Genomic DNA, 27551 nt, shown 5'->3' with positions numbered 1-27551 from the left:
GACTTGGAAGTAGACCTATTTCCTAAGCATCACCGGTAATTAGATATACGGATTAACATAAAGCAATTGCCTATCTTCCACCATTCGCAGGTGCTCTGCTATATACTTAAAAGAGAAATCGATACAGTGATACTACTATATTCACAGTTCATTTAAACGTTAAGATCTCCTTTTGATCTCTCAATTCACAGAATACAACATAGACAGGAACCGTTTGATTACACTGTTAACCTCTAACAAGATATAGGTAAACATAGAATACTACAATTACTATCTTCTTCCAATTCTTTAACAATGTCAGTTTACATTTCAAAGCTGTAGTCTATCTAACATTGGCTTTGCTAGCTGCTTGTAAGGAATAGCCCTAATTACCACTTACATACTTTCCTAATGTCTTTAAAGGTAGAATTTGGGTCATTTATCCTGATACTTGCTTAACCCTTTCTGGCCCAGCGTCACACATTGCAATGACATTAGCAGCTGTATTAGGCACTTTGCATTTAGCTAACGTATTTGCAACTATCCATTTCACAAAGGTGTTTTTCATAACAACATTTTAAGAAATAAACAAAAGTTTAAAACATCTTCAGCTACACATATTATTCTATAAGGTTTTTAAGAACATAAGTAGGTTTTCTTGCAAGAGGGCGGGGGTTCTTAGAGCTCACTCTACCTAGATTTATTGCTCTGATAATATACCCTACATTCCTTTTTACAGTTAGCCCTCTACTTAAAACATTGTTTACGTGGTCTGTGCTCTTGAGGTATGGTTGACGTTGGGAGAGAGAAACAGAAATTTTATTGAATTTCTTTGATTAGTTTTAAAATTTTTGCAACATAACTAGCTAAACATATGTATTCTTATATTTCTGAGCACCCTGGGTATAACATTCTTGTAGCTGTATCTTAATATTCAGTAATGTGCAGACAAGTTTGTAACAGCTTTAAAATTATTTTATAATTTATTAATGTCATTTTTTACATCAATATCGAGATATCTTCCTCCATCCCAAAACCATGCTTATGAAATCTTTATATCACACTACTTGTATTCTGTCATAGATGTATTGAAAATGGCAGTGCCAACCAGGTTACAAAGTCTGTTTTTTGTCGGGACCTTTTCTATAGTTTTCAGGATGTGTGCTTCTGAGCACAAAGGATTTCTTTATTGTTAGTATAATTCCTGTGGAAAAATACCTAGTGTGGCCTAGTGGATAGAGTAGCTGCCTGGTGCTCGGAGAGTATCTGGTTCTATACCTGACTCAGCTACTGGTCTGAGTGATGTTCCATTAGTTCTGGAATGAGATTTTGTGGAGGTTATCACCATCTCATAAATTAGCCTAAAGGTAAATCTGTTTTCTTGCTATGTATATTTCTTTGCTAGATGAAAGCCCAAGAGGTAGAGCTGGCTTTAGAAGAAGTTGAAAAAGCTGGGGAGGAGCAAGCCAAATTTGGTGAGTAACTCTTCTGAATAAGCATTTAAAAAAAATAGCTATGCACAAAGTGACTTATTACATGGGGTCTATAACTAATAAAACATTAGGCTTAAATAACTTTGGGTTGAATCCTGTCCACGTTGAAACCAATGGCAAAATTTCCATTGATTTCAATGGGGACAGGATTTCACCCCGATATTGATAAATGGGAATGAAGATTGCTGCTGTTACTGTAGTTCTCATAAGACCAAAGCAGATTGTGAAGAATTCAAAAAGATCTCACAAAACTAATTTTGGGCAGCAAAATGGCAAATGAAATTTAATGTGGATAAATGTAAAGTAATGCACGTTGGAAAAAATAACCTCAACTGTATATACAATATGATGGGGGCAAATTTAGCTACAACGAGTCAGGAAAAAGATCTTGGAGTCATCGTGGGTAGTTCTCTGAAGATGTCCACGCAGTGTGCAGAGGTGGTCAAAAAAGCAAACAGGATGTTAGGAATAATTAAAAAGGGGATAGAGAATAAGACTGAGAATATATTATTGCCCTTATATAAATCCATGGTATACTCACATCTCGAATATTGTGTACAGATGTGGTCTCCTCATCTCAAAAAAGATATTCTAGCACTAGAAAAGGTTCAGAAAAGGGCAACTAAAATGATTAGGGGGTTGGAGAGGGTCCCATACAAGGAAAGATTAAAGAGGCTAGGACTCTTCAGCTTGGAAAAGAGGAGACTAAGGGGGATATGATAGAGGTATATAAAATCATGAATGATGTGGAGAAAGTGGATAAGGAAAAGTTATTTACTTATTCCCATAATACAAGAACTAGGGGTCACCAAATGAAATTAATAGACAGCAGGTTTAAAACAAATAAAAGGAGGTTCTTCTTCACGCAGCACACAGTCAACTTGTGGAACTCCTTACCTGAGGAGGTTGTGAAGGCTAGGACTATAACAATATTTAAAAGGGAACTGGATAAATTCATGGTGGCTAAGTCCATAAATGGCTATTAGCCAAGATGGGTAAAGAATGGTGTCCCTAGCCTCTGTTTGTCAGAGGATGGAGACGGATGGCAGGAGAGAGATCACTTGATCATTACCTGTTAGGTTCACTCCCTCTGGGGCACCTGGCATTGGCCACTGTCAATAGACAGATACTGGGCTAGATGGACCTTTGGTCTGACCCGGTACGGCCGTTCTTATGTTCTTATTTCCTTTGCTTAGAGGTTTTGGATAACCCAGTATGTCCTATTTTTATTTCAACAGAAAATCAATTAAAAGCAAAGGTTATGAAACTAGAAAATGAATTAGAGGTATGTTTGTTTTTAAACTAAATTAGTTTCTAGAGCTCCTATGGTATTTATTCTCTGTGGACCTGGATACAGTTTTTAACATTATTTGAGTTTTGAGCATGGAGAAATAATCTATCCTTTTTAAAACGTTTAAAAAATGGTGGTGGGTTTTGTGCTTGGATAAAGAACTCAAAAAACCTAGATAGGTGTTCATGTTAAGGACTGATCAAAAGCCTATAAAAGTCAGTTAGAAGATATTGATTTTTTTTTTTCAGGCTATTCAAGTAAATGAAAGTCAGACAGTGGAATATATTTTAAGCTGCAGGTTGCAACTTTATGAACTTTACACTGGGTAGAGGTGGTATGTGTCTCCACTTTATCTCACATACCAGGCACATAAACAGGTCCAGTGCATTGTGAAAGGGCTCCCAATATCTAACCCAGCATTTCTTAAGCTTCATTGCACTGTGACCCTGTCTGACAACAAAATTACTACATGACCCAAGTGCCGTGTTACTCTAAAATCAGGGCTGGTGTTAGAGGGTGGCAAGCAGGGCAATTCCCTGGGGACCCACAAAGCTAAGTAGCTTCAGTGTCAGCCCCAGGTGGTGGGGCTTGGGCTTCAGCTTTCTGCCCTGGGCCCCAGTGAGTCTAACACCAGTCCAGATGACCCTGTTAAAATGAACTCACAACCCACAGTTCGAGAACTGCTGATCTAACCCAGGGGTGCCCAAACTTGGTTCACAGCTTGTTCAGGGTAAGCACCTGCTGAGCTGTGAGACACTTTGTTTACCTGAGCATCTGGAAGTACGGCTGCTCGCAGCTTCTAGTGGCCGCAGTTTGCCATTCCTGGCCAATGGGAGCTGCTGGAAGTGGCGCGGGCCAGACCACCCTTTCCCACAGCTTCCATTGGCCGGGAATGGGGAACCGCGGCCCCTGGGAGCTGCGAGCAACTGTACCTGCAGACTCGCAGGTAAACAAAGCGTCTTGCAGCCCACAAGGGGCATACCCTGAACAAGCTGTGAACCAAGTTTGGGAACCCCTGATCTAACTTATAATCCTGTAGACCCTTCGATCTACTCCCTGGATTCAGATCATGTCTGAGTTCTTTACTCGACGAGGGATAGAGACTACCAAGGGGAAGCCTCTGTCTGAAAGATTTCAGGCCTTCTTTTCTGTGTAGAGGCACAAGCAAAGCTAGTAAAAATCACGCGTCTCATTTACCTCTGGGAGCTGGCTCTGTTAGCCTTTATTCAGACTAGACACTGACTGCAGATTGTGACAAATGACACTTTCTTATATTATCACTTAGTATCAGTCTTCTAAATTCTATTATTTCTTACTTCAACTGTGCCTCCATGATACTGTGAGGAAACAAAGCTCCTTATCTACCTTACAAGGAGAGGGGTGGGACAGCTGAAGAGGCAAGAGACTTGTGTAGCACAGGAAAAAGTTTAAATTTTTAAGAAAGGGAAGTGTGAGAGCCAACTGGCTACTGATCCTCCTCCCAGCTGGCCAGTGGGATGTAACAAACCCAAAGAGGGAGAGGGGCCTGACTCCAACCTGTGCTTTCCTCCCTCCTATCCCCCTGGGAGTGGCAAATCCCCTCTTTAGGTCCAACCAGTAACATCCTCCCCTGATCTGCTTTGAGGGGTTGTGAGCTGGAGGAGGGGATATTTCAGGCAGAGGCTCTCCTCAGTGATTCCTCCTCTGGGGATACTGCATTCTCCCGGCTGTCCAAACAAATGTCCCATTTTACTTACTAACGTACTTGTGCGCGCACGCACACACACACACACACACACACACACACTGAGATTTCTGGGGACAGATTCTCTAGGCTTTGGATCAGACACTTAGGCCTCAGTGCAGGAAAGTGCCTTTGACATGCCTGAAGAAATTGATTTCACAAATAAAAACAGTACCTACTGCTGAAAGAGATGTATTTGCCATGTATGGTTGTTAATTTCAGTATTAATTCGGAATATGCACCAAGTACATATCTGCAGAGCATTGTGTATGGATGGAGATTTCTAGGGATATCTTTATTTTAATAACTCTGAAGATTTGTGCTCAAGTAATTTTTGTCGTTACTGAAACTTTACATGGAAACATCACCCATTATCTTGTGTTTTTTTTAAATTGTTTGCAAACATTGTTACTCCCATGCAAATAAATCTGTCTCACTAGTTGTCCTACATTTTTAATTTGAATAAAAAATGTACATTTGTTAGTTTTTAATGTTCTTCTAAGATGGCACAGCGAGCTGCTGGTGGTCGTGATACTCGTTTTTTGCGTGATGAGATCCGTCAGCTGGAAAAGCAATTGGAACAAAAAGACAGAGAATTAACAGATATCGAAAAGGAGCTAGAAAAAGAGAAGAAAGTTAATGAACAGGTAAGAAATATTTTATTCCTTTGCACAGCTTCTCTCTGAATTCATTACTCGTGGGCTAATGTCCCCCACCTGGAATTCGGAAGGGATTCAGTGTTGTTGCTGGAATTTCCAGGCCTAAGCTCCATCCTTCAGCTCCGGCCACCAGATTCTTGCCACAGTAAGTGGAACAATTTGGCAGTTCAGTGTCTCCTAACAATTTGTTCAGAAATCTTTACTTTTAAGAGGGTGAATTATGCCCTGACTGTTCTCAGCCAGCCAATCCTGGCACTAATAAGATATGGGGCTCAAAGTCAAACCAGCATGTCGGGTACTCACCTTGCTCCGAGAAGGTGTGACTCTAACACAGAAAAGCCCAATCAGGAGCATTTTAGGTGAGAGTCTAAGGACAAGGAGAAGGTACGCTGCCAGCTCAGGGGCTGAGTCCCTCAAGAGACCTGGACTGAAGGGGGAAAAATCCTGAAAAGATAGAGTGCACCTCCCCCAGGTACAGAAGTGGGTCCTCAATCCCCTGGGGAAAGAAGCAGGCTCTTACTCAATTCCATTTTCTCCCACTATGAGGTGAGGGAATTTCAACAATACTCAGGGTAGGTCCTGCAAACTGCAGAGACTCCAGATGCAAAGAGGCAAAAGCAATTGTGTCCTTCCCAAGACAGAAATTCATATTTTTAATGAACAAGAGGGGTGAAAATCAGGGGTTGAACCTCTTCTCATTTGCCTTCCTCTGAGGGAGTGTTTGTGGGGCTTTTCCCATGCTCAGAGGCTCTCACAGTGCTCTGTATTTTGTCACTCCTCCTCTCCCACCCTGCAGCATGTCTGGGCCTGCAGGGAAGCCTGTTCCTGTGCAGCCCTACCTCAGGCTGCACACTAATGAGAATTGTGGGTGTCTGGCTTTCAGCCCCAAGGACCATTGCAGTGCCAGGGAAAGCAGCACAGATTTCAGGCAGGTTTGGAATGGGAATTGTGCCTTCTGATCATCCACCATAAACCCTTCCTCTGCCTAGGAAAGGGGCTCAGACTCTGAGCGGCAGGGATAGGCCCACTTTTCTCTCCCCACCGCTCACCTGCTCCACAGGTTGGCTCCAAATTAGGAGCACTTCAGGCAGTCAGTGACTAGGAGAGAGGCACAGGAGGATTGCATTCACATGAACTGCACCTTCATGGGATTACAGAATTGTAAGTGAGAAATGCCCCCAAATGTTCAAAATTATCCTGATTTACTGAGTAAAGCCCTGATTGGTACAGAGTTGTTCCTGCAGTACTTACTTGAATGCTCGCCAGCATGGGGGAGTAGTCAGGCAGCTTTTCAGATATGTTTATGGAGCCTGTAGCAGCAAGCTTCCCAACCTGGGTCAACAGCCTTTAGTTTGGGCTACTATACTAAGAATAGGTGTCTAAGACAGCGCTTTATAGCTGTGGCTTGGTCTCTGAAGTCCACTCTGCTCCCTAGGCTTCAGAGCCCAGGCTTCAGTCCAAGCTGCAACATCTCTACAGCTATTTTTAGTGTGGTAGAGCAAGCCTGAGTCTGTCAACCCAGGCTGAGAGGCTCGCTACTGCGGGTTGTGTAGGCTTGCTCTGAGGCTCTTGGGACATCCAGCAAGCTATTTCCACATTCAAGTTATGTGTACAGTACCCCTCCTCGGCTGTGTGGTCCCCATGCCAGGATGAATAGTGTACTACCTTCCCCTGGTAAACAGCCAGGGAAATAAGTACCACAAGTACAACACAGACAAACTAAATAAAATCTACAGGACTTCTTCAGGACTTAGTGGCTTTCAAAGAACTCATTAATATTAATAAAATATTTCCCTTTCAAGCATCATTAAATACATGTTTTCCCAATGATGCCTCCTTTGAAGGCATCAAAAAATCCAAATGAGGACACCTATTTAAACCAAATGTTAAACTAAAATGTTTATATAAAACATAGACATTTCATAAATTTGAGGAGCCTAAGGTTGGTGCAACAATAGCTTTGCTACTCAAAAACCAAGTCAGAAAGGGACTTCGGCTGTCAGCCCAAGTCCCGTCATGCACAGGGGTTGACAGCCCAGCTCCACCCCCTGCCCCACTTTGCCTCCTGCCCTGCCCTACCTCCAAAGAAAGGATGCCAAGATAGATGTTCACTCAGGGCACCATTTTCTCCAAGGCTGGCCCTGTGATTGAGGCAACATTAGAGGGCTTGATTATTCAGCAGCTGAAGAGCTGCCTTAAACTGCAGACCAATCAGAACACTGAGATAGGCCAAATTTTTTTTATAATTTAACAGTCAGACACACAGGCACATATTTTCTCCTGAAAATAATGGCCACGTCTTCTGCTTAAAACTGCTAAAAAGTGAAAGTATCTTGAATCTTACATTAAACACTGTTTTACCAGCATTGTTACCTCTGGTATTGAAAAAACACAGTGCATCATGTGCTGTGAAGTTTTCAATGAAACCATGCAAGCTGCAGCAACATCTTGAAACTAGACATCCTGAGCATAAAAATCAAAATGTGGATTTTTTTCAAATGCACTGAAGAGGCGACAAAGCCAGCCAGGCTTAATGCAGATGGACATTTCCAACAGCAAACGTTCTCGCTGTGGAGGCCTCTTATGTTGTGTCACTATGAATTGTCCGTGCCAAGAAACTGCATACAAGAGGTGAGAAGTTTGTTCTGTCAGTGTGCAAAGATGTCTCAATTATGGTTGGCAGTGATACTACCAAAAAGCTTAATATGCTTTCTGTGTCAAATGATATTGTGAAGCACAGGATATGTGAGATGTCTGAAGATACCAAAGAACAAATTGTGCACAAAACTAAACATTCTGCTTTCAGTATGTTCAGCCTCAGCTTGATGAAATTACTGATGTTACTAACTGCACGGAATTGATAGTGTTCGTACAATATGTTAATAATGGGGATGTTAAAGATGAATGCTTATTCTGTGAACAATTTGACATCAGCACAGGGCATTTTCAATAAGATGAATGCCTTTTTCGAAAGCAGTGGCAATAAGTGGAAAAATCTTTTTTTGATATATGTACTGATGGTGCTCCAGCCATGGTGGGTGTGTGGTCTGGCTTTCAGCAGAAGGTAAAGTGCATGTCACCTAATGTGATTGTCACTCGTGGAATCCATTGTCAAGTCCTAGCTGCAAAGATATTGCCAATGTGCTTTTATACTATGGTGGATGTTGTATGCTTTGAATAGTCGTCTTTTTCAAAAGCTCTGCAAAGAAATGCGTGGTGAATACAAAGTTTTGCTTTTCCACACTCAAGTTCGATGGCTTTCTAGGGGATGTACATTAAAGTGTGTTTTTATACTTCCTGAAGAGATGGAGGAGTTTTTCCTGGAAAAAGAGAAACAAGAGCTGAACAAAATGTTCAGTGTTAAGAAATGGCTTCTCTGCTTAGCATACCTAGTCAATATCTTTGATAGCCTTAATGACCCTCCATCTGTCACCTCAGGGGAAATGTTCAATGTTAATAGACCTGACTAATAAAATCAGAGCCTTCCAGATGAAGTTGGATCTGTGACGCAGTAATTTGGACACAGACAGATATGTCATGTTTGTGACACTTTCCTCATTCAGCGAGGAGGAGGAAGTCAATATTAATAGTGCTCTCAAGCCAGCTATTAGTGAACATCTGAACATCTACTTTCCAGCGCTACCAGAAGCACTTCATTCCCTGGTGAAGAACCCTTTCAGTGTGATGGCTGAGAGGGAACAGATTATCAACATGATCAATGATGACAAAGTGAAGGCAAAATTCACACAGCTGCCTCCAAACCAGTTCTGATGGTCAGTTGCAAGTGAATACTCACTGGTGGCTGAAATGGCCCTGAGAGTTCTTCTGCCATTCCCCACTATATATAAACACGAGAGTGGATTCTGCACTCTTCTCACAATAAAGATGAAATCCCGAAACCGATTTGATGTAAAGGATGATATCAGGTGTGCCTTTTCTAGCACAACACCAAGAATAAAACGTCTTGTCTTAAATAAACAGCATCGTCCATGTCACTGATTTTCTTGATGCTTATGATGATGCTTATGGTGATTAATTGCTGTCAAGTATTAAAATGAAATTCTACTTAACAGTAACTTAAAAATAACTTTTCTGCTTCTAACATTAATTCAATAAAAATGGGGTTTAGTCTTAATTTAAAAGCAGTGAGAAAAAGTATATTCATTTTAAACAATAGGGTTATACATTTAGAATTTAAGATAGTGTTCGTTTTTAATTTGGGGGGGGGGAGTTACACTCAGAGGCTTGCTGTGTGAAAGGGGTCTCCAATACAAAAAGTTGGCGAACCAGTCCGTAAGCCATAACACTGATGACACGATGCACATCAATTTCAAAGCCCTCAGCTATCACCGTTCAAACCAAAAGTTTTTTGTATACTTTGCAAGGAAAACCTACTCTATGGCAAATGAATGGCTCATGAACTTGGGATGTGATTTTTGCTTTGAGTGAGACATCTTGGGCTCTGTCTTGGTCAAGCCCTTGATATGATTTGTAACAAGCAATGGGTTTTAACTTGGTGATCAAAAGGAAGCCATGTTACATCCACGAATTTCCATCATTTATCCTAAACGGCTATCTGATGAATGCAAACTTACAGGTGAGGAGCTAGTGCAGGGAAACAGAGAAATTATCAGATGAGATTGCAAACACACCTCAACACTCGCTCTCAAAGCCAGCATAGCAATCTGTTGCTTGCTACCAGCCCAAAGGGCATCCAAAAAGGGGCTATTACCATGGAAGAGGGAAAAATATGAATCAGAAGTTCCAAGGAAACTGTGACGTGATCCACGGGGTGCAGCATCAGACTGTGGGACCACTGTGGCCCCTTAACTCTCCAGGCTGGGCTGTCTCTCACAATGCTTTGCTAGTGACAAGCAGCAAACCCCTCCAGGCGCTGTTATCACTCAGCATAACAGCATGTGGAGCCCCACATCCAGCTAGATTGCATGAATGCTCCTAGAGCCACTCATGAATCACACAGAGAAAGATACCAGCCAAATCCCCTCAGCTTCCAACTTTGTACCTCAGGAATATACTGTCTTGCACTGCTGAAGACCCTTTATTGAGCAATGTAAGTTTATTAATTGGGTCACCCTTTCATCAATGGAAAGTAGATATACACCAGCCTTTGTGACCTGAGCAGATTTACCAAACAGTAAAATAAGTTTATTGATTGATTCCAAAAGATAGATTTTTAAGTGATTACAGGTGATAGACAAAAAGTCAGAGTGGTTACCAAAATAAAATAAAATATATAAGCACGCAGTCTAAACCTTAACTCTTATCACACTAGAAAGTATTTAGATGAAGCAATGTTCTCACCCCACTGGATCTTACAATCCTTAATATACAGGTTTATCTCTTAAACCTGGGCCAGTCTCCTCTGTTGAAGTCTTCAGTTTTCTGAGCGTTCTTGTTGCTTGCAGTGTAGGTAGCGGGAGGAGAAAAGGAAAAGCATGGGGCCACTGTGTTCAGTTTTATACCCTTAGTCCATGTGCTTGGAGAACACAAGTCCAAGCATGTCTGTTTGGCATTGATGAGTCACCAGGCTAGATTGAGCAATTCCTCTGGTGTGGCCTTGTTCAAGTGAATCATTGAATTTTACCGCTTGCAAGACAATGGCTGTTGATGGTTGTTTGACACCTGCGTGGGTGTTGGTTAGTTCCCTGGTCATTGTCTCTGGGGATCTAATATCTGGATGATTCCAGCCTAGCTTGCTGGGGATATCACAGTGTAGCCAGGAAACTTTGTGTCCTGGAAAAAAATGAGTCTCCAACCAAGAGAGGTGACGGCTGAGAAGCCAAGAGCCTAGAGTGGGTGCCCTCGAGCAACCAAGGGGGGGAGAATAGAGGTGAATTTTCCTGAACTGTGATAGTAAGTGCAAATAACATGTGGAAAGCCAACCCAATTTTCAGTCTAGATCCTTGCATATTTACTATGGAAGCAAGCATGCAAGATTTCCAAAATCTAATTGCATACAACTTTTAGTTCATTTTGACACCTCTGTCAGGGTGTATCCTAAAAAATACATCCTATACCTAGCTATAGGAATTCATACCAGTTGTACATCAAGTCCCCAATACTGTCTATGATGCAACCAGTACCAGCCGCATCAGTAGAAGGTGCAAGAAACTATATAGTGGGCAATTATGATACTTTCAGAAGTTTCCCCCTTCTTGCCATTAGGGGTTTGCTTATGTTTGAGGCATGAGTGTCTATATGACTTCCAAAACTAGGGGTCCAAAACAAAAGGTCAAAGCTTCTCCATGGCAATGGAAATAATGTCCTGGGTAGAGAAGAATCTGCTACCTTTCCAGAGAGTTCACCTAAAAGATACAGAAAAGAAAAAAATGGAGAGTTTTGGTGGTCCTCCTAGTGCTCTAGCTCTAGTGCTCTAGTGGCCCAGAAGAAACTTTAGACATGCCAGATAGCAACGACCCCACATTGTACCTGCAGAAAACACCAGACCTCTTGAAGCAGGGATTCCTTCTTTCAGATTGGGAATATCTGCATTTAACAGCCTGGGTATCAGAAGAGAAGTGTAGTTCAGCGTGGATTTTCCATTAACTTCTAATACAGTTTGGTATCCAGACAGAACTCAACCAGAATACTTAATTGATCTGGTCAAATTTATGTTTCTGGTATGAGGGGAAACACAAAGCTCTTTGGGGTAATGTTTGCACTGTGCCCGGCACAATGCTGCCCTTGCCACTAGATGTTATTGTGATGCAAATAATAATCCCAAAGTTCTGGTGATTTTAGCTTTATTAGAGTTTCTCCAGGAGATTTGGTTGAAGTTCTACTTGTAAAAGAGGATACCAGCCATACTGGCATTTTGTAAACTCCATCTTGTCAGGCGCCAAGTTTAATCACAGTGCCAAATGAGACATGCCTTCCCTGGTCTTTATCATCACCATTGCCTCTGAAAGGCAACTTTTGGAATTAGTTCCCATATCCATAGAAGACCTTTGTCATAAGGAAAAGGTTATTTTTATAGCTCCAGAAACCTTTCTGTTCAAGGTCAGTTCCTCTCTCCACGATTCCTGGGAAATAGTTCTTCCATCACTTTGTTTGAACCCTGGAAGCTTGTGCAACCAATGGGCATTCCTAGAGCTCTAAAGATATAGCTCCAGCATATGGTTCATCTTATTCTATCCAAAATGCCAAGGGCTAGAGGTTGCTGCAGGCAAGATGTAAAAATCCTGGATCAATTGTTAGGCATATGGGAAACTATTCATAGAAGTCCCTAAAGGCACTCAGGGAAAAGTGTATGAGCCTCATCGCAGGAAGATTTACAAAGTAAGTTTTCTTTCCTCTGCAGCCTTTGGTAGGAAGATGCTACTACTTTGGTTCCCACGCAGCTCCTTAGTTTATAAAGCTCTTGCTTTGTATTGGAGGACCTTCCTTTCCTGCATATTATTCTACTATAATAATTAAACTGCTTCTCCTTTCCCTCCTTATTACTGGGATTCCCTGCTTGCTATTTCCCATGAGTAATAAATGAGGAGAGAAGCTGTACAACAGAGTGAGAAATTTCTTGCCTGATAATTTTCTTTCTATTAGCAGCTTCTCTCTGAATTTCATCCAATTTAATAATCTGGTAATTTACCAGAATATAATTGAAATTTTTCTCTAAAGGAAGAATGAGTCATATATTGTCTTAAGGGTATAGTTGCCTTCATGCTAATAATTGTTTGCTGGAATGTTTCTATGATGGTGAAGAACTCTTCTGGTGGCCTGAGCTGAAGGGTGAAGCTTAGACCTCAAGTCTCCCACAACAACATTGGACCACTTGTGAATTCCACAGGTGGAGGTCATTAGTCCATGAGTAATTAATTTGGAGAGAAGCTGGTAATAGAGAGAAAATGATCAGGTAAGAAATTTCTCAATCCAACATCTCTAAAGCTATCATAAAATTCTAATGCATACTTTACTAGAAGAGCATTCTGAGAATGGTCTTTGAAGTGAAATGCGTTGATGATATGGGACCACAGTGCACACTTTTTTTTGTTTGTATGTATAAAGTTTTATTTTTTGTAATAGATGGTGATAACAAATGAACTGGAGTAGAATTATTTGCATTATGTCTTGGTTTTCTGATTGTCATACACTTTTATATTGTTATCTTAATAAAGCTTTATTTTTGAGTCCACATGAAGTAGGGGAACATGAATGGTGTGGGGTTTGAGAACTCCTGAGTTCTAATACTAGTTTTGTCACTGATTCACTTTGTGACCTTTAATCTGTGTGTCTCTTTCTCTACATGTAAAATTGGATAATGATATCACCTATCTTACAGGGCTGCTGTGATGGTTAAAGTATTTATGGTGCTTTAAAATTGTAAAAGCACTATATAAATGATACATTTAATTGTAGAAAATCGAAATGAGTTTTAGATGGCCTTTAGTCCTTATGTATGTAGTTGTGTGGTTTGTGCCACCACCACTTACTCTCCTGAGGAATTCTAAACTAAAGACCAAATGAAGTACCTCTCATTATCTTCTCCAGTATGTATCCAAGGGTAGAACTTGGCTCTGAGATTCCATAACATATGACAGTTAAGCAATTTAAAAAATATATATATAATATCACTATTCCTGTCATTTTAGCTTGCTCTTCGAAATGAGGATGCAGAAAATGAAAACAGCAAGTTAAGAAGAGAGGTTAGTAGAAAAATGTTGTTCATATAATACCTATCCAATTAATTTATTTCATATATGTTTCTCTTGAATTTTTGACGCGACAGTCTAATTTTATTTTGGCACATTTATCAGGTACTGGAACTAGGGGAATGTTAAGTTCTAAGTAACCAGATTTTAAGAATCTCCTTTAAAAGAAGTACATATTTGGTGAAACTTGACTCTTTGAGGGTACGAATTGCATCTGTGTTCGAATTTGCATAGCCCATAACACAATGGGGTCGTTATTTTGACTGAGCCTCTGAGCTCGACTGTAATAAAAATATGAAATAATAAAAATCTTTTTGTAGAGTCATAATATAAAATAATGTGTTATTTAAATATACTCCGTTACTTTAGATGCCAAAATGAAGTAAAATAATGGCTAGGTTGATCTCTCAGAGTGGATTTATTTAGTGATACTCATAGGGTATTTTAGGCAACTGGACACTTTTCTTTTCTTGTGTGTGGGAACTTTTGCAGTTCCCCCCCCCCCTCTTTTTCTAACATTCATCCTTCAGTTAGGTCCTCTTTCAGGCCACAGCTACCAAGATGCACTTTTTCCATTACTGTCATTGCTGCCCGGCTCCTTTCTCATGTCACTGATTGTAGTATTCTATATTCCTGTTGACTGGCTGTGTGAAATTTCACTTGTCTGCCTTTTAGAGCAAGTTTTAAAGGACATACAAAAGAATCTTACAAACTTTTTTAGTTTGTGGTATTTTTTCTGTCTGCTGAGAAATTTTCAGATCGTGAACTTTCAGTGAGTTTGAGATTTTTGAAAGCTAATTTTTCCCTTCCTTATCAAAACTGATGTTTCACCTATTTAAGTTTAGAAGCTATGTGCTTGGTAGTCTTTTAATTTCTAGTATATAGTTCTATTATTCTTTGTTAATGTATATAAAGCTATGCATTTTTTAACATTTTCTCTTTTTGCTCATCTATTTTTTAAAAATGTATTATTTCTAATTCTGTGTTACTCTTCATCTCCTTTATTACTGTGTTCTGTCCATTTTAATTTGGAGAAAAAACGAATAAAGAAAAAGGTGAGGATTCAAGGTATTCAAAAGTGTACTGTAGGAATTTGAATGAGCTTTTAGTATCTTAAGTGTGTGTGGTAGCTTTCTAGAAAAATAGTATTTTCAACCTCGAATTTTTACTAATTCTTTATTTTGGGGCTTCTTTGTATGCAGAATGAACAACTTCGCCAGGATGTAATTGACTACCAACGACAAATAGATTCACAAAAGGAAATGCATATGTCACGTAGAGGAGATGAGTCCGATTACAGATCTCAATTGTCCAAAAAGAACTTTGAGCTTGTCCAATATCTGGATGAAATTCAGGTAAAGTTTATGGATGCTTAATCAATTTAGTACAATGATAATGATACCAATTTATTGTCATTTGGCATAACCTTTCAGTGCCTAACAGACTTAGCTGGATTTCAAGGGGTCATCTAGAGGTGAAAAACTGTATCCCATTACTAATCCCCTAAACCTTCCAGACCCTGCATTTAGTACAAGTTATATACTGACAGAAGATTTGAAATACCAAACCGTATATTTTTAAAAGTAACTTTTTCTCTAACTTTGTAGAGTTTGACCGAAACTAATGAGAAATTAGAAGCTCAAAACCAGGAAATGAGGAAGAACTTGGAAGAATCAGTGCAGGAAATGGAGAAGATGACTGATGAGTATAACAAAATGAAACTTATCGTGCAGCAGTCTGATATTGTTATGGACCAATTAAGAAAGGAAAAGGAACAGTATAAGTTTCAGGTAACACTGCTCTACAGCTAAAATGCTTCTGAAATAAATGTAGTCCAACTTTACTAATTCTGGGTCACTGAGAATGAAAATGATGCTTAAAATTGTTGACTGGCTCTAGTTTTCAAGATATGCCATTGGGTCAGTATATATGACCCTTGACTTGGGAATGGCGGAGGATAAGTGAGTTATAAAGGGAAGGGATCTCAATTTAAACCAGAAATGACTAAAATACATCTTTGACTGGATCTATGAATAAATCTGTGACTGGGTTTGGACAGTACTTGCTTTTTAGGCAAAACAATGAATGGTGCAATCTGAAGCTGGTATTGCGTCATACATGATATGACTTGCATCATGTTATTCCTAGAAGTCATGGATGATGCAATCATAACGAAGCTTACATCACTCTGCTGAACAAATTGCCCTAGATCAGCTCTAGAAATCATACAGTGTTGTGCTCTCTTCTTTGTCAGTGTTTGATTTTGCAAAGGGACACATTTCTGTTTAGCCAAAGTGAGCAGAGATGCCTTGTACTTGTGTGAACAGTGCAGATAACTTTGCTATGTTTGTGGTGAAGTGACTTTTGCATCACAAAAGCGCAGTATAACCACTCTGGTTAAGAAAGCCTATCAGCTTTCTTTTGGCTGCAAAATTGGAGATCAGGACAAGAGGTGGGCCCCACACATATGCTGCAACACTTGTGCAACAAATCTTCGCCAGTGGTTGAACAGGAAAAGGAAATCTATGCCTTTTGCAGTGCCAATGATTTGGAGAGAGCCAACAGATCATACCAGCAATTGTTACTTCTGCATGGTGCCTCCAGTTGGGAAAGGTGTGTCAAAGAAGAAAAAGTGGACTGTGCATTATCCAAACATTCCATCAGCTATACGCCCAGTACCCCACGGAGAAGGAGTGCCGGTTCCTAATGCACCAGAATCATTCTCACTTGAGTCATACAAGGAAGATGAAGAGGATGAAACTTCTGGTCCTGAACCATCAATGTCACAGGACCCACATTTTCTCCCATCCTCCTCCTCTGAACCACATTTCATAACACATGGTGAACTGAATGACCTTGTCAGGGATTTGGAACTACCCAAGAGTAAGGCAGAGCTGTTGGCCTCCAGACTACAGCAGTGGAATCTCCTGGCAGGCTATCAGGGCAAATGGAGCCCATCAATGCTTGCAGACTATTGCTGGACAGTGACAAGAGATGCTCCATTTAATGAATACAAGAGACAAGCCAAGAAGCGCCGAGTAGACACTGAATAGGACTAAACTATGTACAGACTAGTTTTTTGCCTTTTGTTTCATAATACATTTTATTTATATAACCCTTTTGCTGATTTTTAAAGTGTTACATAAACAGGACAGGTGAAATATTATCATGTAAAGCAACCATAAACACATGCAAAGACCTAGGTTTACAATTTATGATTAAAACTCTACTATCTACACAATATACATAGACATAAAATGTAAAAGCCTAAATATCTTAGAAACAGTAGCCAATCAGTTGTTTTAATTGTCATATTTGAATTCAGCACATCAAAATACATAATAAATATCACATTTTATCTCTGAAGCAGACGACTTCTCAAAAATTGTAGGCCAGTGTAATAAATGGCTTGTCCATTATTGAAGGGTATGTACTTTTCTGGAGAATGCTGCATAGTGGCAATTTGCCTTAAACCTAAGGCACAATATTTTTAATGTTTTAAAAATGTTCTGTTTATTTTATCCAACTCCAAATAAGAAAAAATACTACTTTCTTTAACAAAAAAAAAAATTGTTCTTGACTAGAGAGCTAATTTGAAACCCAGCACAAATGTTAAGAACTTAATTATAAATCTTAGAAAAAAGGCTTCATATAAAATGTTAGCATTCCTCTTACTATAGAACAAGTTTGTATTACTGCTATAGCATTAATGTAATAAGTGAATTTACAGGTGTGTGTTTGTGTGTGTGTGTAGTATAATATGTGTAAATTTTTATGAATTAATCAGTGTCAATTTACAGATACAGGAACTAACAGACCAACTTAAAGCAAAAAATGAAGAAGATGATCCCCTCATGGCAGCTGTAAATGCAAAAGTTGAAGAATGGAAGGTACTTTATAGTCGTTTCTGATTGCATGTTACCTTTAGAAATTATTTTACGTATCTCTCCTTATTATGTTGCATATGTTCCTTGCAGAGAATCTTGGCTTCTAAAGATGATGAAATCATAGAATATCAGCAGATGTTGTTGAACTTGAGAGAGAAACTGAAAATGGCCCAACTTGATGCAGACAAAAACAACGTTATGGCACTCCAGCAGGTACTGTCTATGCCAACATGCATGTATCATAACCTCTCTTTTAAAAAACTGCCTGTACAAGTCCATGTGCCAAATACTATGTCATTGGGCAGTTGAGAGTCTGTTTCAGGCCTGTGTAAAGGCTTACTTTCTTTCAAGTGTCCCTCATTTTAGTCCCAAAATTATGCATGTTCCACACAAATTTGGTGTCCTTGCACTTTTGTGTAGAAAATTATTTACATCAGAAATAAGGAATTGTAAAATGATATGTAACTGTGTCAATCTCTTACCTTTCAGCTGAAATGTGTCTGGTTTGATTTCTGCCAAAGACTGAACTTTTGTTTCTTCATAGTTTTTATCAAATCAGTTCGGCTGTTGTTCTTGAAACTTTCCTGTTTTACAGTCTTTCTGTGATTTCTTTTGAACTGTTCTCCTTTCTGGTCTGACTTCTTTCACTCAGCATAGAGAAATACATCTGACTCTCTATGCAGCTTCTTAAGCTGCACATGCATGCACAGAATCTGTAGAATAGTGGCATACTGTTAAGAGCTCACAGTGCATATATGCAACTAGATTGTACAGAGTACATTTTTATTTTTTAAACCTCTAACTTTGAGAAATCCCAACCAAATTTTCACTAACCCTCTGAAAGACTCATGCATCCAGGAACACAGGAATTGCCCTACAGGCCAGTGGTCTGTTTAGTCCAGAATCTTGTCTCTGTCAGTAGCCAGCACCACATGCTTATGAGGAATTTGCAAGAAAGACCCCAATCTTGCCAACATGCACGTGCTTAACTTAAAGTTTGCACGTTGGTCCACTGAAGTTGATGATATATCTCAAAACAGCTCAATAAATATGTATTTAAAGGGTATTGCTTTATGTACTATTTTTACAAGGTTATATTAATTGTATATTTTACTTTTAACTATTTTTCTTTTATTTTTACTGCTTTGCCTTTATATACCCACTACTAGATAATATCTGAACTTTATGTTGTAAGTATTACTGTTTCTTTAATTGTTTCTTTCAGATTTTTTTATCAACTGTTCTACATCTTTTCATTTTCTTTCTATTCAAAGTAGTAAGTTACTCTGTGTTAGCAGTATTAAATGTTAATTACTTTTCTAACATAATTGCATTTTGTAGGGGGTGCAAGAACGAGACAGTCAGATCAGGTTGCTCACTGAGCAAGTTGAACAATATACAAAAGAAATGGAAAAAAATGCATTGATTATTGAGGATTTGAAAAATGAACTCCAAAAAGATAAAGGTAATTTTGTATTTTTATTTAAATACACGGTGGCAACTTATAATGAGCATTTTTAAAAACTTTACATTGTTTTCTGTATTTTTAAAGAATATGAATTACATTTATTCTCTTACTGATTCACTGTTTCCATCTGACAAACATTGGGGACTGACTTTCAGTGTGTGGGTGTGATCAAATTAATTGTTTATAGCTATTGAAGTATCTATTATTAAAGTCTGTTTTATAAATACTTGTCATATTTCTTCAAGTTCTGTAGATTTATGTAAGTTTCACTCAGAAATATGCAGTTACATCTTCTGTGGCATAGTTATATGTACAAACAGTAATACATTGCCTACATCCAATTACAAAAGTAGATACGGTAATTTAACTGTGACTCTGTGATAAATTAACTTAAAAGGAGTACGTTAAATTCAGATACAAGTTGCAGCAAGAGACCATTTATTAGACCTCCAGAAGCAAAGAAATGTAGCTGGGCTCTGATTCTGCATAGATTTAGGCCTCATTTATCTCCATAGGGAAGTTATAAGAGTATATGGTGTGAATTTAGACTGCTATAATTATACTGGTATAATACCCCTTGTGGACACAGTTATTCTGGTATAAAAATGCTTCTTTCAGGTTTAATTTATGTCACTTTGGAAGCAGTTTAAGGTGAGTTGGGAGAAAAAATATTTTTTGTTCTGGAATAAGAGTGTCTATGTAGGGGAGTTATACTAGTGTACATGTAACAGTTTAACTACACTAGTATAATTATACCACTATAACTGAATATATTTCCCATGTAGTCAAGCCCTTACATATGTGATTAACTTCATTTACTGCTCCAAAACGTCTGTTAGTCTATAAGGTGCCACAGGATTCTTTGCTGCTTTTACAAATCCAGACTAACATAGCTACCCTTCTGATACTTCATTTACTGTGAGCACTCCTGTCTGCTTCAGTGGAAGTAATCAGAATGCATAAGATTAAACATATACATAAGTCTTTTCAGGATCAGGGTCTTAATATATAAAGTCTTTCTTACACACATGAAGAGTTCTAAATATGTGAGTTGTGCCATTGAACTCAAATGGAATGCTATTGTCCATTATATGAACTGACTTCACATAAGTTGCCTTAATAGTTGCTTGTAAAAATAAAAAGGCCATAATATAAACTGCTGTAAAACTGTTTATTTCAGAATGAAGTTAAAAGATTTGTGAAAACCAAAACTCAAATACAAAATAATAATTTACTTGAGGCAACTTTTCTAGATTTCAATCAAAGCAAAGTGAAAGCACTCAGTTACTTCATATCAGAAATGGCTTAATGTTCTTAATCATTCAAAATATAACAGCAAAATTGGCTTTTCTTTCCAGGTCTCTCATCTCTTGCTCAGCAGAATCGTATTGGAGAAATACAGGAAAAATTACAGCTGCTGGAACAGAGAACTAAAGAGGCTGAGAGAGTGGCAGAATTAGCAGAGTCTGATGCTAGGGAAAAGGACAAAGAACTCATTGAGGTTCTGAAGCGAATGAGAGACTATGAAACGGTACACAGTTTATTTGATAAAATGAAAAGAGCAGTTTTTGACTATATCTTCAACAGATCTTTTTTTTGTTTGCAGTTTTCCCATTTACTGTGTTCTAGCTGAAAAATAAAACAAAAACAAATGTCAAATGAACAACTTCCCACGTTGTTTTTTCTCTCATTCTTATGCATTCCTTGATCTTGTTGTAAATGGTAGATGAGTGAATTGAGTCTTGAGTTAAGCTATATTTGGCAAGGTATATGAAACTTCTATTTGAGCATCCAGAATAGTTGTCTTGAGACAACAGAAGATGGATAGCCAAGATGAGGAGCTTTTAAAGGGTCAACAGTTAAGCTAGTAACAGAACTCCATCTTGTAAACAGTGGGAAAAGCACTTCTGAAAATTACTGGCAGCACCAAGTAAAAAAATGTTTGTCAGAGAAGTAAGAGGAATGAAAAGATACCATTTTTAGATAATCACTTCCCTGATCCTAACTGTGCTTTAAATTTTTACGTTCCTAAAATATTCTGCAAATTTGGGCCATGATTCTTTGCAGAGATCTATGTATGTGTGGCGCTCATTGCAGGATCAGGGACTTAGCTTGTGTATGTTACACATATACATCTCAGGGTAAAGAAAAAGATGCAGTTCCTTTCCATTGCATTGAATTGTATTGTTTGTTAAATAGTAAACATCACATTGTCGGATGATATCTGATTATCAGTGATAAGTTTTAAGTTTTGTTTTTTTAGCCATACTTGTGAAAGGGTGATTGCATGACAATTCTGTTTGACAATGCAACAAAAGCTTTTTGTTTACCATATTTTGAAAATAAAAAAAGGACCTTTTTATGGCAACATTTTTTAGGGTTGCAGAATATTCATGCAAAAGTACTTTTTTAAAATGTGCGCTGGTATCAGTACTTCAGACTCTGCAGAGAGGCATGTGTATTTCTCCGAGGTAGTGGATTTTTTCAAATAACTCAATGTTCTGAATAAATTTATTGTGAAACATTGAACAAGTATGGTTAACGTTTACTTTGAGCAAAAAACACCTTTGATTGTGTTTATGCTCATTCAACTTTTCACTGCAAACACTGTTTGGAATAGCAATATGTCATAAGCAAACTTTTTTAATTATTAAATAACCCTTATATTTTCATTGATAAAATTAAAAAAAGGACACTTCAGATTTCCAAAAGAAGATATCGGGACCCAAGGACATTGTGTAAAATCTGTATGTATGGTCTTTGACAAAGGTATGCTGGAATTCAGTAAAACTACATGCATTGTCATGGTGACACTACTTACAAACACTTGTCATGTGCCAATTTTGATCAAATATTTAAAAAAGGAGAGAGACATAAAGTATTGTAAATTAAGACTTCTATTTTAATTACAAAGTGCTATTTTCCATGATCAGAAAAATTATTATGCGTGCTCTTCAATGGACTTTGGATCAGGCCTTTCAAGGGGGTGGATTACTTCAACTTAATCCTATAATGTTCTTTCAAAAGAATCCCTCCACTTACTCATAACCTTCTTCTTGCCTGTCATGAGTCTTTAATTTTAGTATAATGTTTGGACAATTTACGAAGTCCTTTTAAATTCACCTTTGGGACTATTTCAGGGGATATATGGTTTGGAAGATGCTATTGCTGAAATAAAGGATTTAAAAAAGCAGATTAAAATAAGAGATCATGAGACTGAAGGATTGATTAAGGAAGTGAACAAACTTGGACTTAAAATCAATGATTTTCTTGATGAAAATGAAGACCTCAGGGAACGCTTAGGTATGTCACTTATGAACTTTTACAAAGATTTCACTGTGCCATAGAGTGCAAATAATGTTATATTTATGCAAATATCTTACCTTACTGTAATACAGTGTGTGTAAATTATTTTATTTTTCTTACTAAAAATGAAGTGATGAATTTATTTCTTTATTTATTAGGAAGAAGTTATTAGCTGTAGGATTGTTCATGAACAAATGTGGTCAGTAAGCTGCTCTTGACAGAGCTACATTTCTCTCTCCCCCTGCCCCCCACACTTCCCTCCAGAAGAACAAGAAGTAGTGTTTGCAACCTGCATTTTTATTTCCATGATGCTATCTAACTTTTCCTGATTCCAGAATGGCTCATCCAGCATAGTACATTCTAACACTATGATATTTGTAAAGAAAATATAGTGTTATCTGTCATAATATTGATTGAAAAATGTAGAAAAAACAAACATAAGTTAGTCTGTTTAGGCTCTTTTATAGCAAAAGATAAATTGCTACCTGAAGTATATTACTTTTAGTTGTGGGTAAGTCAGTTAATATTGTCCTTTCTCCAGATTATATTAGGCATGGAAGAGCTGTTATATATGAAGAAAATAAGTGCCCTTACTGGTTTTCTGTATAATTATTTGTAATCCTACTTGAATATTTATCAAAGTATTCTTATTTAAATGGTTTATGTGTTAATACTTTGTAAAGTTAGAATTATTTTTTCTAACTAATGAATAATTACACAGCATGGATTGTGTTTCAGGTCTTGATCCAAAGACAATGATAGATTTAACTGAATTTAAAAACAGCAAGACACTAAAACAGCAGCAGTACAGAGCTGAAAACCAAGTCCTTTTAAAAGAGGCAAGTGATAAACTGTGTTTATGCATATTTTGTAAAATGAAACTGAACAGAAATAAATATTAATATTTATTAATGTGCAGATTGAAAGACTGGAAGAAGAAAGAGTTGCACTGAAACAACAGATTCGTAAACTGGCTCAGGAGAAAGGAAAAAGAGCGGCAATGTTAGGTAGGACAGAATCATGGCTGTTTATTTAGATTTTGTCAGTTTTCAGACCAGCCACTGAAAGTGGTTCTGTGTAGATTTATTTGGGATGACTTGAGAATGTGCCACATTTGCTAATGTATCTAAATGTTATGAAGCTGAGTATAGATAGTGGCCCAGATCTTCAGCTGCACCAGAGTTCAAGTTGGTGTATTTGAAGTAAAGGGATAGAGTGGCTTTGTATTTCACTAATTCTCCAGCCTCATGTGTGTTCTAGCTTGTGCTGGCTTGTAATGACATCTAAAGTGTTGTCAGAGTGCAGAACATTCCAGCCGCACCTCCCTCTCTCTTCAGGCAAATGTTTGTAACAGAGATGTTGCAAAGAGCTGGCTATGCCAATTCTACACCAGCCAGAAGTACATCCACCCCAGGGGACTCATCAGCTGCCTACAAGGAGCAACTTTATGACTCCTTTGCATCACAGAATAGGGACAAGAAAGCTAGCCCACTGTCTGGAACAATTCATTTTATTGTCAATGATAAATTCATTCATAATAATTTGTTATTTATACATGTATTGGTAATTAGGATTGGATGCAGATGACCTGCAGCTGATTGATAGCTTTACTGAAGATCTGAAGACAAAAAAGGAGAAATCAGACTTCATGAGCACAGTTACTGTTGATGAAGTTAAAGCAAAGGTAGTGTATTGTATTTTTTCTGTATGAGTTGGGCCCCAAAACAGGACCTGTTAGTGTCTTAGTATATAGTTTTTAGACTTCCATATAGTTATTCATTATTAGTGTAACTATCTAAAGAAACAATCCTAAATGACAGCCGTGTTAGGCTGTATCAGCAAAAAGAACGAGGAGTACTTGTGGCACCTTAGAGACTAACAAATTTATTTGAGCATAAGCTTTCGTGGGCTAAAACCTACTTCATCGGATGTATGCAGTGGAAAATACAGTAGGAACATCTTGAGCTTATGCTCAAATAAATTTGTTAGTCTCTAAGGTGCCACAAGTACTCCTAATCCTAAATGAATTGTCTTTACATATTGATGTAACTATAATAAGCATTTTTTACTTTTCTATGAATACAGGATAACAGTTCATGTAACATGGAAATGAAAAACATACTTTCAATTAGAGGAGCATCATTTAGTTTGTTAAAATCTGAGAACGATATGTCTGAAAATACCATGGCTTTGGGAAATCTATCAAGAAGAATTTCTAGTGTACTTGGTAATCTAAATCAGTCAGAAAAAAGTGGAAATATTTTTGTCCAGTTAGATTCTAGACACCTGGCACAGATGCAGCTGAAAGATGATGACCATAATTCAGAAACTTTTACTATAAAAGAACTTTACAGATCATCAGGATTACAATCTACAGAGACACTAGGGACAACAGACAATGCAACTAATAGACAGCTATCAAAAGGCTTAAAATCAGACTATCCATGTGCATTTTCTGCTGCACAAATAATGCAAAAGGATTCCAAAAGCCAGCAGATTCAAGGACAGAACAGTGAAAATTATGGGGAAAAAGCATCTTTTCAGAAACAAACAGCAGTATGCTCTGGTTCAGACCAAACATTTTCTGAAGATTTCCAGGGAGGGCTGTCTCTTAGTCAAAAATCTGCCATTTTTTGTCAGTCTATTCTTGGAAAGCCAGTAACACCCTATAAATCACAAGTAGTGAAGCTGAAATATGAACAGGACTATTCTCAAATAAAGTATTGTGATTTCTTAACTGATTTTCATGATGTCAGCAAAGAACAGAGAGCCTTTCCAGAATCATTGCAGGCAGAAATTTTGAAAAGTGGACTTGAAAGTGGACCATCAGAATACGTATGTCAGGCAGATCCAGTCGAAAATCTCATAGGGCAGTTGAGGAGTGAATTATTTTTTCTTAGATCGCAGGTGAGGCTTCTCCAGCATATCTGTAAGTTTATCTTTTGTAATTATTCAGAAAATATACTCAGTAACAAATGACAGACAATGTTCATTTTTTATTTTCTGTGTTTCAACTTCATTAACGTATATAAGACAGTTCCATTCCAGCACATTTGAGGTGTCGGTAATAAAACATAGAAAGTTCCTTAAATATAAAGCTACCAGAATCACAACTGCTTCTCAGCCAATATGTAGACATCAAAAATACAAAAGAGGGTTTTGTTGTTGTTGCTGTTGTTTGTTTTTTTGAATGGAAAACAAGATTAGAGAGATTTTTAGTTCTGTGGTCAGTTTTGTTTTGCAAAAAACCAAAACAAACCCTTGTTTAACTTCTCCCCCTTTCAATCCTACGTTTCAGATTCCCTCATGACTGTAGTGTTCTCTCCATTCTTATGTTTCAGTTTCAGTTAAGCAACAGGTCACAGTAGCATGAGGCATAGGTGCTGGCTCCAGGGTTGGCGCACCCACGGAAATTAGTGGCTGCTTAGCATCTACCAGTGGCCAGCTCCCCAACATCTCCTGTCCACTTGTGGCCCCACTGGTTAACTCCTTCGCCTCCCTCCCAGTGCCTCCTGCCCTCTGTGATCAGCTGTTCCATGGTGTGCAGAAGGTGCTGGGAGTGAGGGGGAGGAGCGGGGATGGGACATGCTCGGGGGAGGGAGCAGAACTGGGCAGAAAGAGGTGGGGTGGAGGTATAATGTGGTGGGAAGAGATGAGGTGGGGGTGGAGGCTTGGGGGGAGGGGACAGGTTGGTGGATGGACAGGGTGGCTGAGCACCCCTGGAGCCTGAAGGAAGCCGGTGCCTGTGGCATGAGGTGAGTCACTTGTTAATTAGTTTACATTTAGATAAAGTTGTGGTAATTTACAGCCCTTATCTGAATGAGAGGGAGCCTGAGACAGTGCTGCTCTCTGATATTAGTGGAAACATTAATGAATTGCTAAGGGGGAGTACAAAAGTATAGTACAAGCATATAGGAACAAAATCAGAAAGGCTAAGGCACAGGATGTGTTACACCTAGCAAGGGATATAAAAGGCCATAAGAAGAGGTTTTTTTAAATATGTAAGGAGCAAAAGAAAGACAATGGAAAGTGTAGGTTCTCTGCTTAGCAGGGAAGGAGAGGTAATAACTCATGACATCAGGAAGGTTGCAGTGTTTAATGCTTATTTTGCTTTAGTCTTCAGTAAAAAAGGTTAATGGTGACCAGATATTCAACACAATTAATGTTAACAACATGGAGGAAGGAACACAAGCCAAAATAGGGAAAGAACAGGTTAAAGAATATTTAGAGAAGTTAGGGGTATACAAGTTATTAGGGCCTGATGAATTTCATTCTTGGGTACATAAGGAACTAGCTGAAGCACTCTTAAAACCATTAGCAATTACCTTTGAGAACTCATGGAGGATGTGTGAGGTCCCAGAGGACCAGAGAAGGGCTAACATAGTACCTATTTTTAAAAAGGGAAACAAAAGAGGACCTATGGAATTATAGATCAGTCAACCTAAATACCTGGAAAGATGCTGGAGCAAATTATTAAACAATCAATTTGTAAGCACCTAGAGAATAACAGAGAGACAGGTGGGTGAGGTTGTATCTTTTATTGGACCAACTTCTGTTGATGAGAGAAAAGCTTTTGAGCTATACAGAGCTTTTCCTTGGGTCTGGGAAGGACACTAAGGGTATGTCTTCACTAGCAACATTAAAGCGCTGCTGCAGCAGCGCTTTAACGTGGCTGTGTAGTTGTGGCATCTGTAAAAAAAAAACAAAAAAAAAACCACCCCCATGAGGGGAGTAGCTAACAGCGCTGTCTACACTGCCACTTTACAGCCTGAAACTTTCAGCGCTCAGCAGCAGGGTGTTTTTTCAAACCGCTGAGCGAGAAATTTTCAGCATTGTAAAGTGGCAGTGTAGACAAGGCCTTAGAGCGTCCTAGCTAAATACAAGATTGAACAGCTAGTTTAGCATAAGTAATTAGCGCACATTCTAAGGAACCATTCAAAGTGAAGTGGCCCGTTAATACCCTTGTAGTAATAGGACAAATGGGGTGGGGGTTAGTGGGTTACAGAATGCCATAAATCCAGTGTCTTTATTAAGACACTGATTTTTAGTGTCTAGCAAGGTTATGAATTTAATCTC

The 27551-nt window shown here is 38.4% G+C and overlaps 1 protein-coding gene across 1 annotated transcript in view; it reads left to right on the top strand.

The window, feature by feature from the left end:
- The window catches only part of CEP290 (centrosomal protein 290), a 116224-nt gene that overhangs the window by 20026 nt on the left and 68647 nt on the right, over positions 1-27551 (top strand). The window contains exons 4-17 of the mRNA XM_050935966.1: positions 1385-1454; positions 2711-2757; positions 4990-5133; positions 13755-13808; positions 15017-15169; positions 15422-15604; positions 17615-17704; positions 17792-17914; positions 19043-19166; positions 20528-20700; positions 22310-22472; positions 23214-23314; positions 23395-23482; positions 24047-24159. Coding sequence (XP_050791923.1) covers positions 1385-1454; positions 2711-2757; positions 4990-5133; positions 13755-13808; positions 15017-15169; positions 15422-15604; positions 17615-17704; positions 17792-17914; positions 19043-19166; positions 20528-20700; positions 22310-22472; positions 23214-23314; positions 23395-23482; positions 24047-24159 — 1626 coding nt within the window. The remainder of the gene's footprint in view (positions 1-1384; positions 1455-2710; positions 2758-4989; positions 5134-13754; positions 13809-15016; positions 15170-15421; positions 15605-17614; positions 17705-17791; positions 17915-19042; positions 19167-20527; positions 20701-22309; positions 22473-23213; positions 23315-23394; positions 23483-24046; positions 24160-27551) is intronic.

This window comes from Gopherus flavomarginatus, chromosome 1 (genome assembly GCF_025201925.1).
Source record: "Gopherus flavomarginatus isolate rGopFla2 chromosome 1, rGopFla2.mat.asm, whole genome shotgun sequence".
Taxonomy (NCBI): Eukaryota; Metazoa; Chordata; order Testudines; family Testudinidae; genus Gopherus; species Gopherus flavomarginatus.
This window is presented reverse-complemented; position numbering and strand designations above follow the sequence as displayed.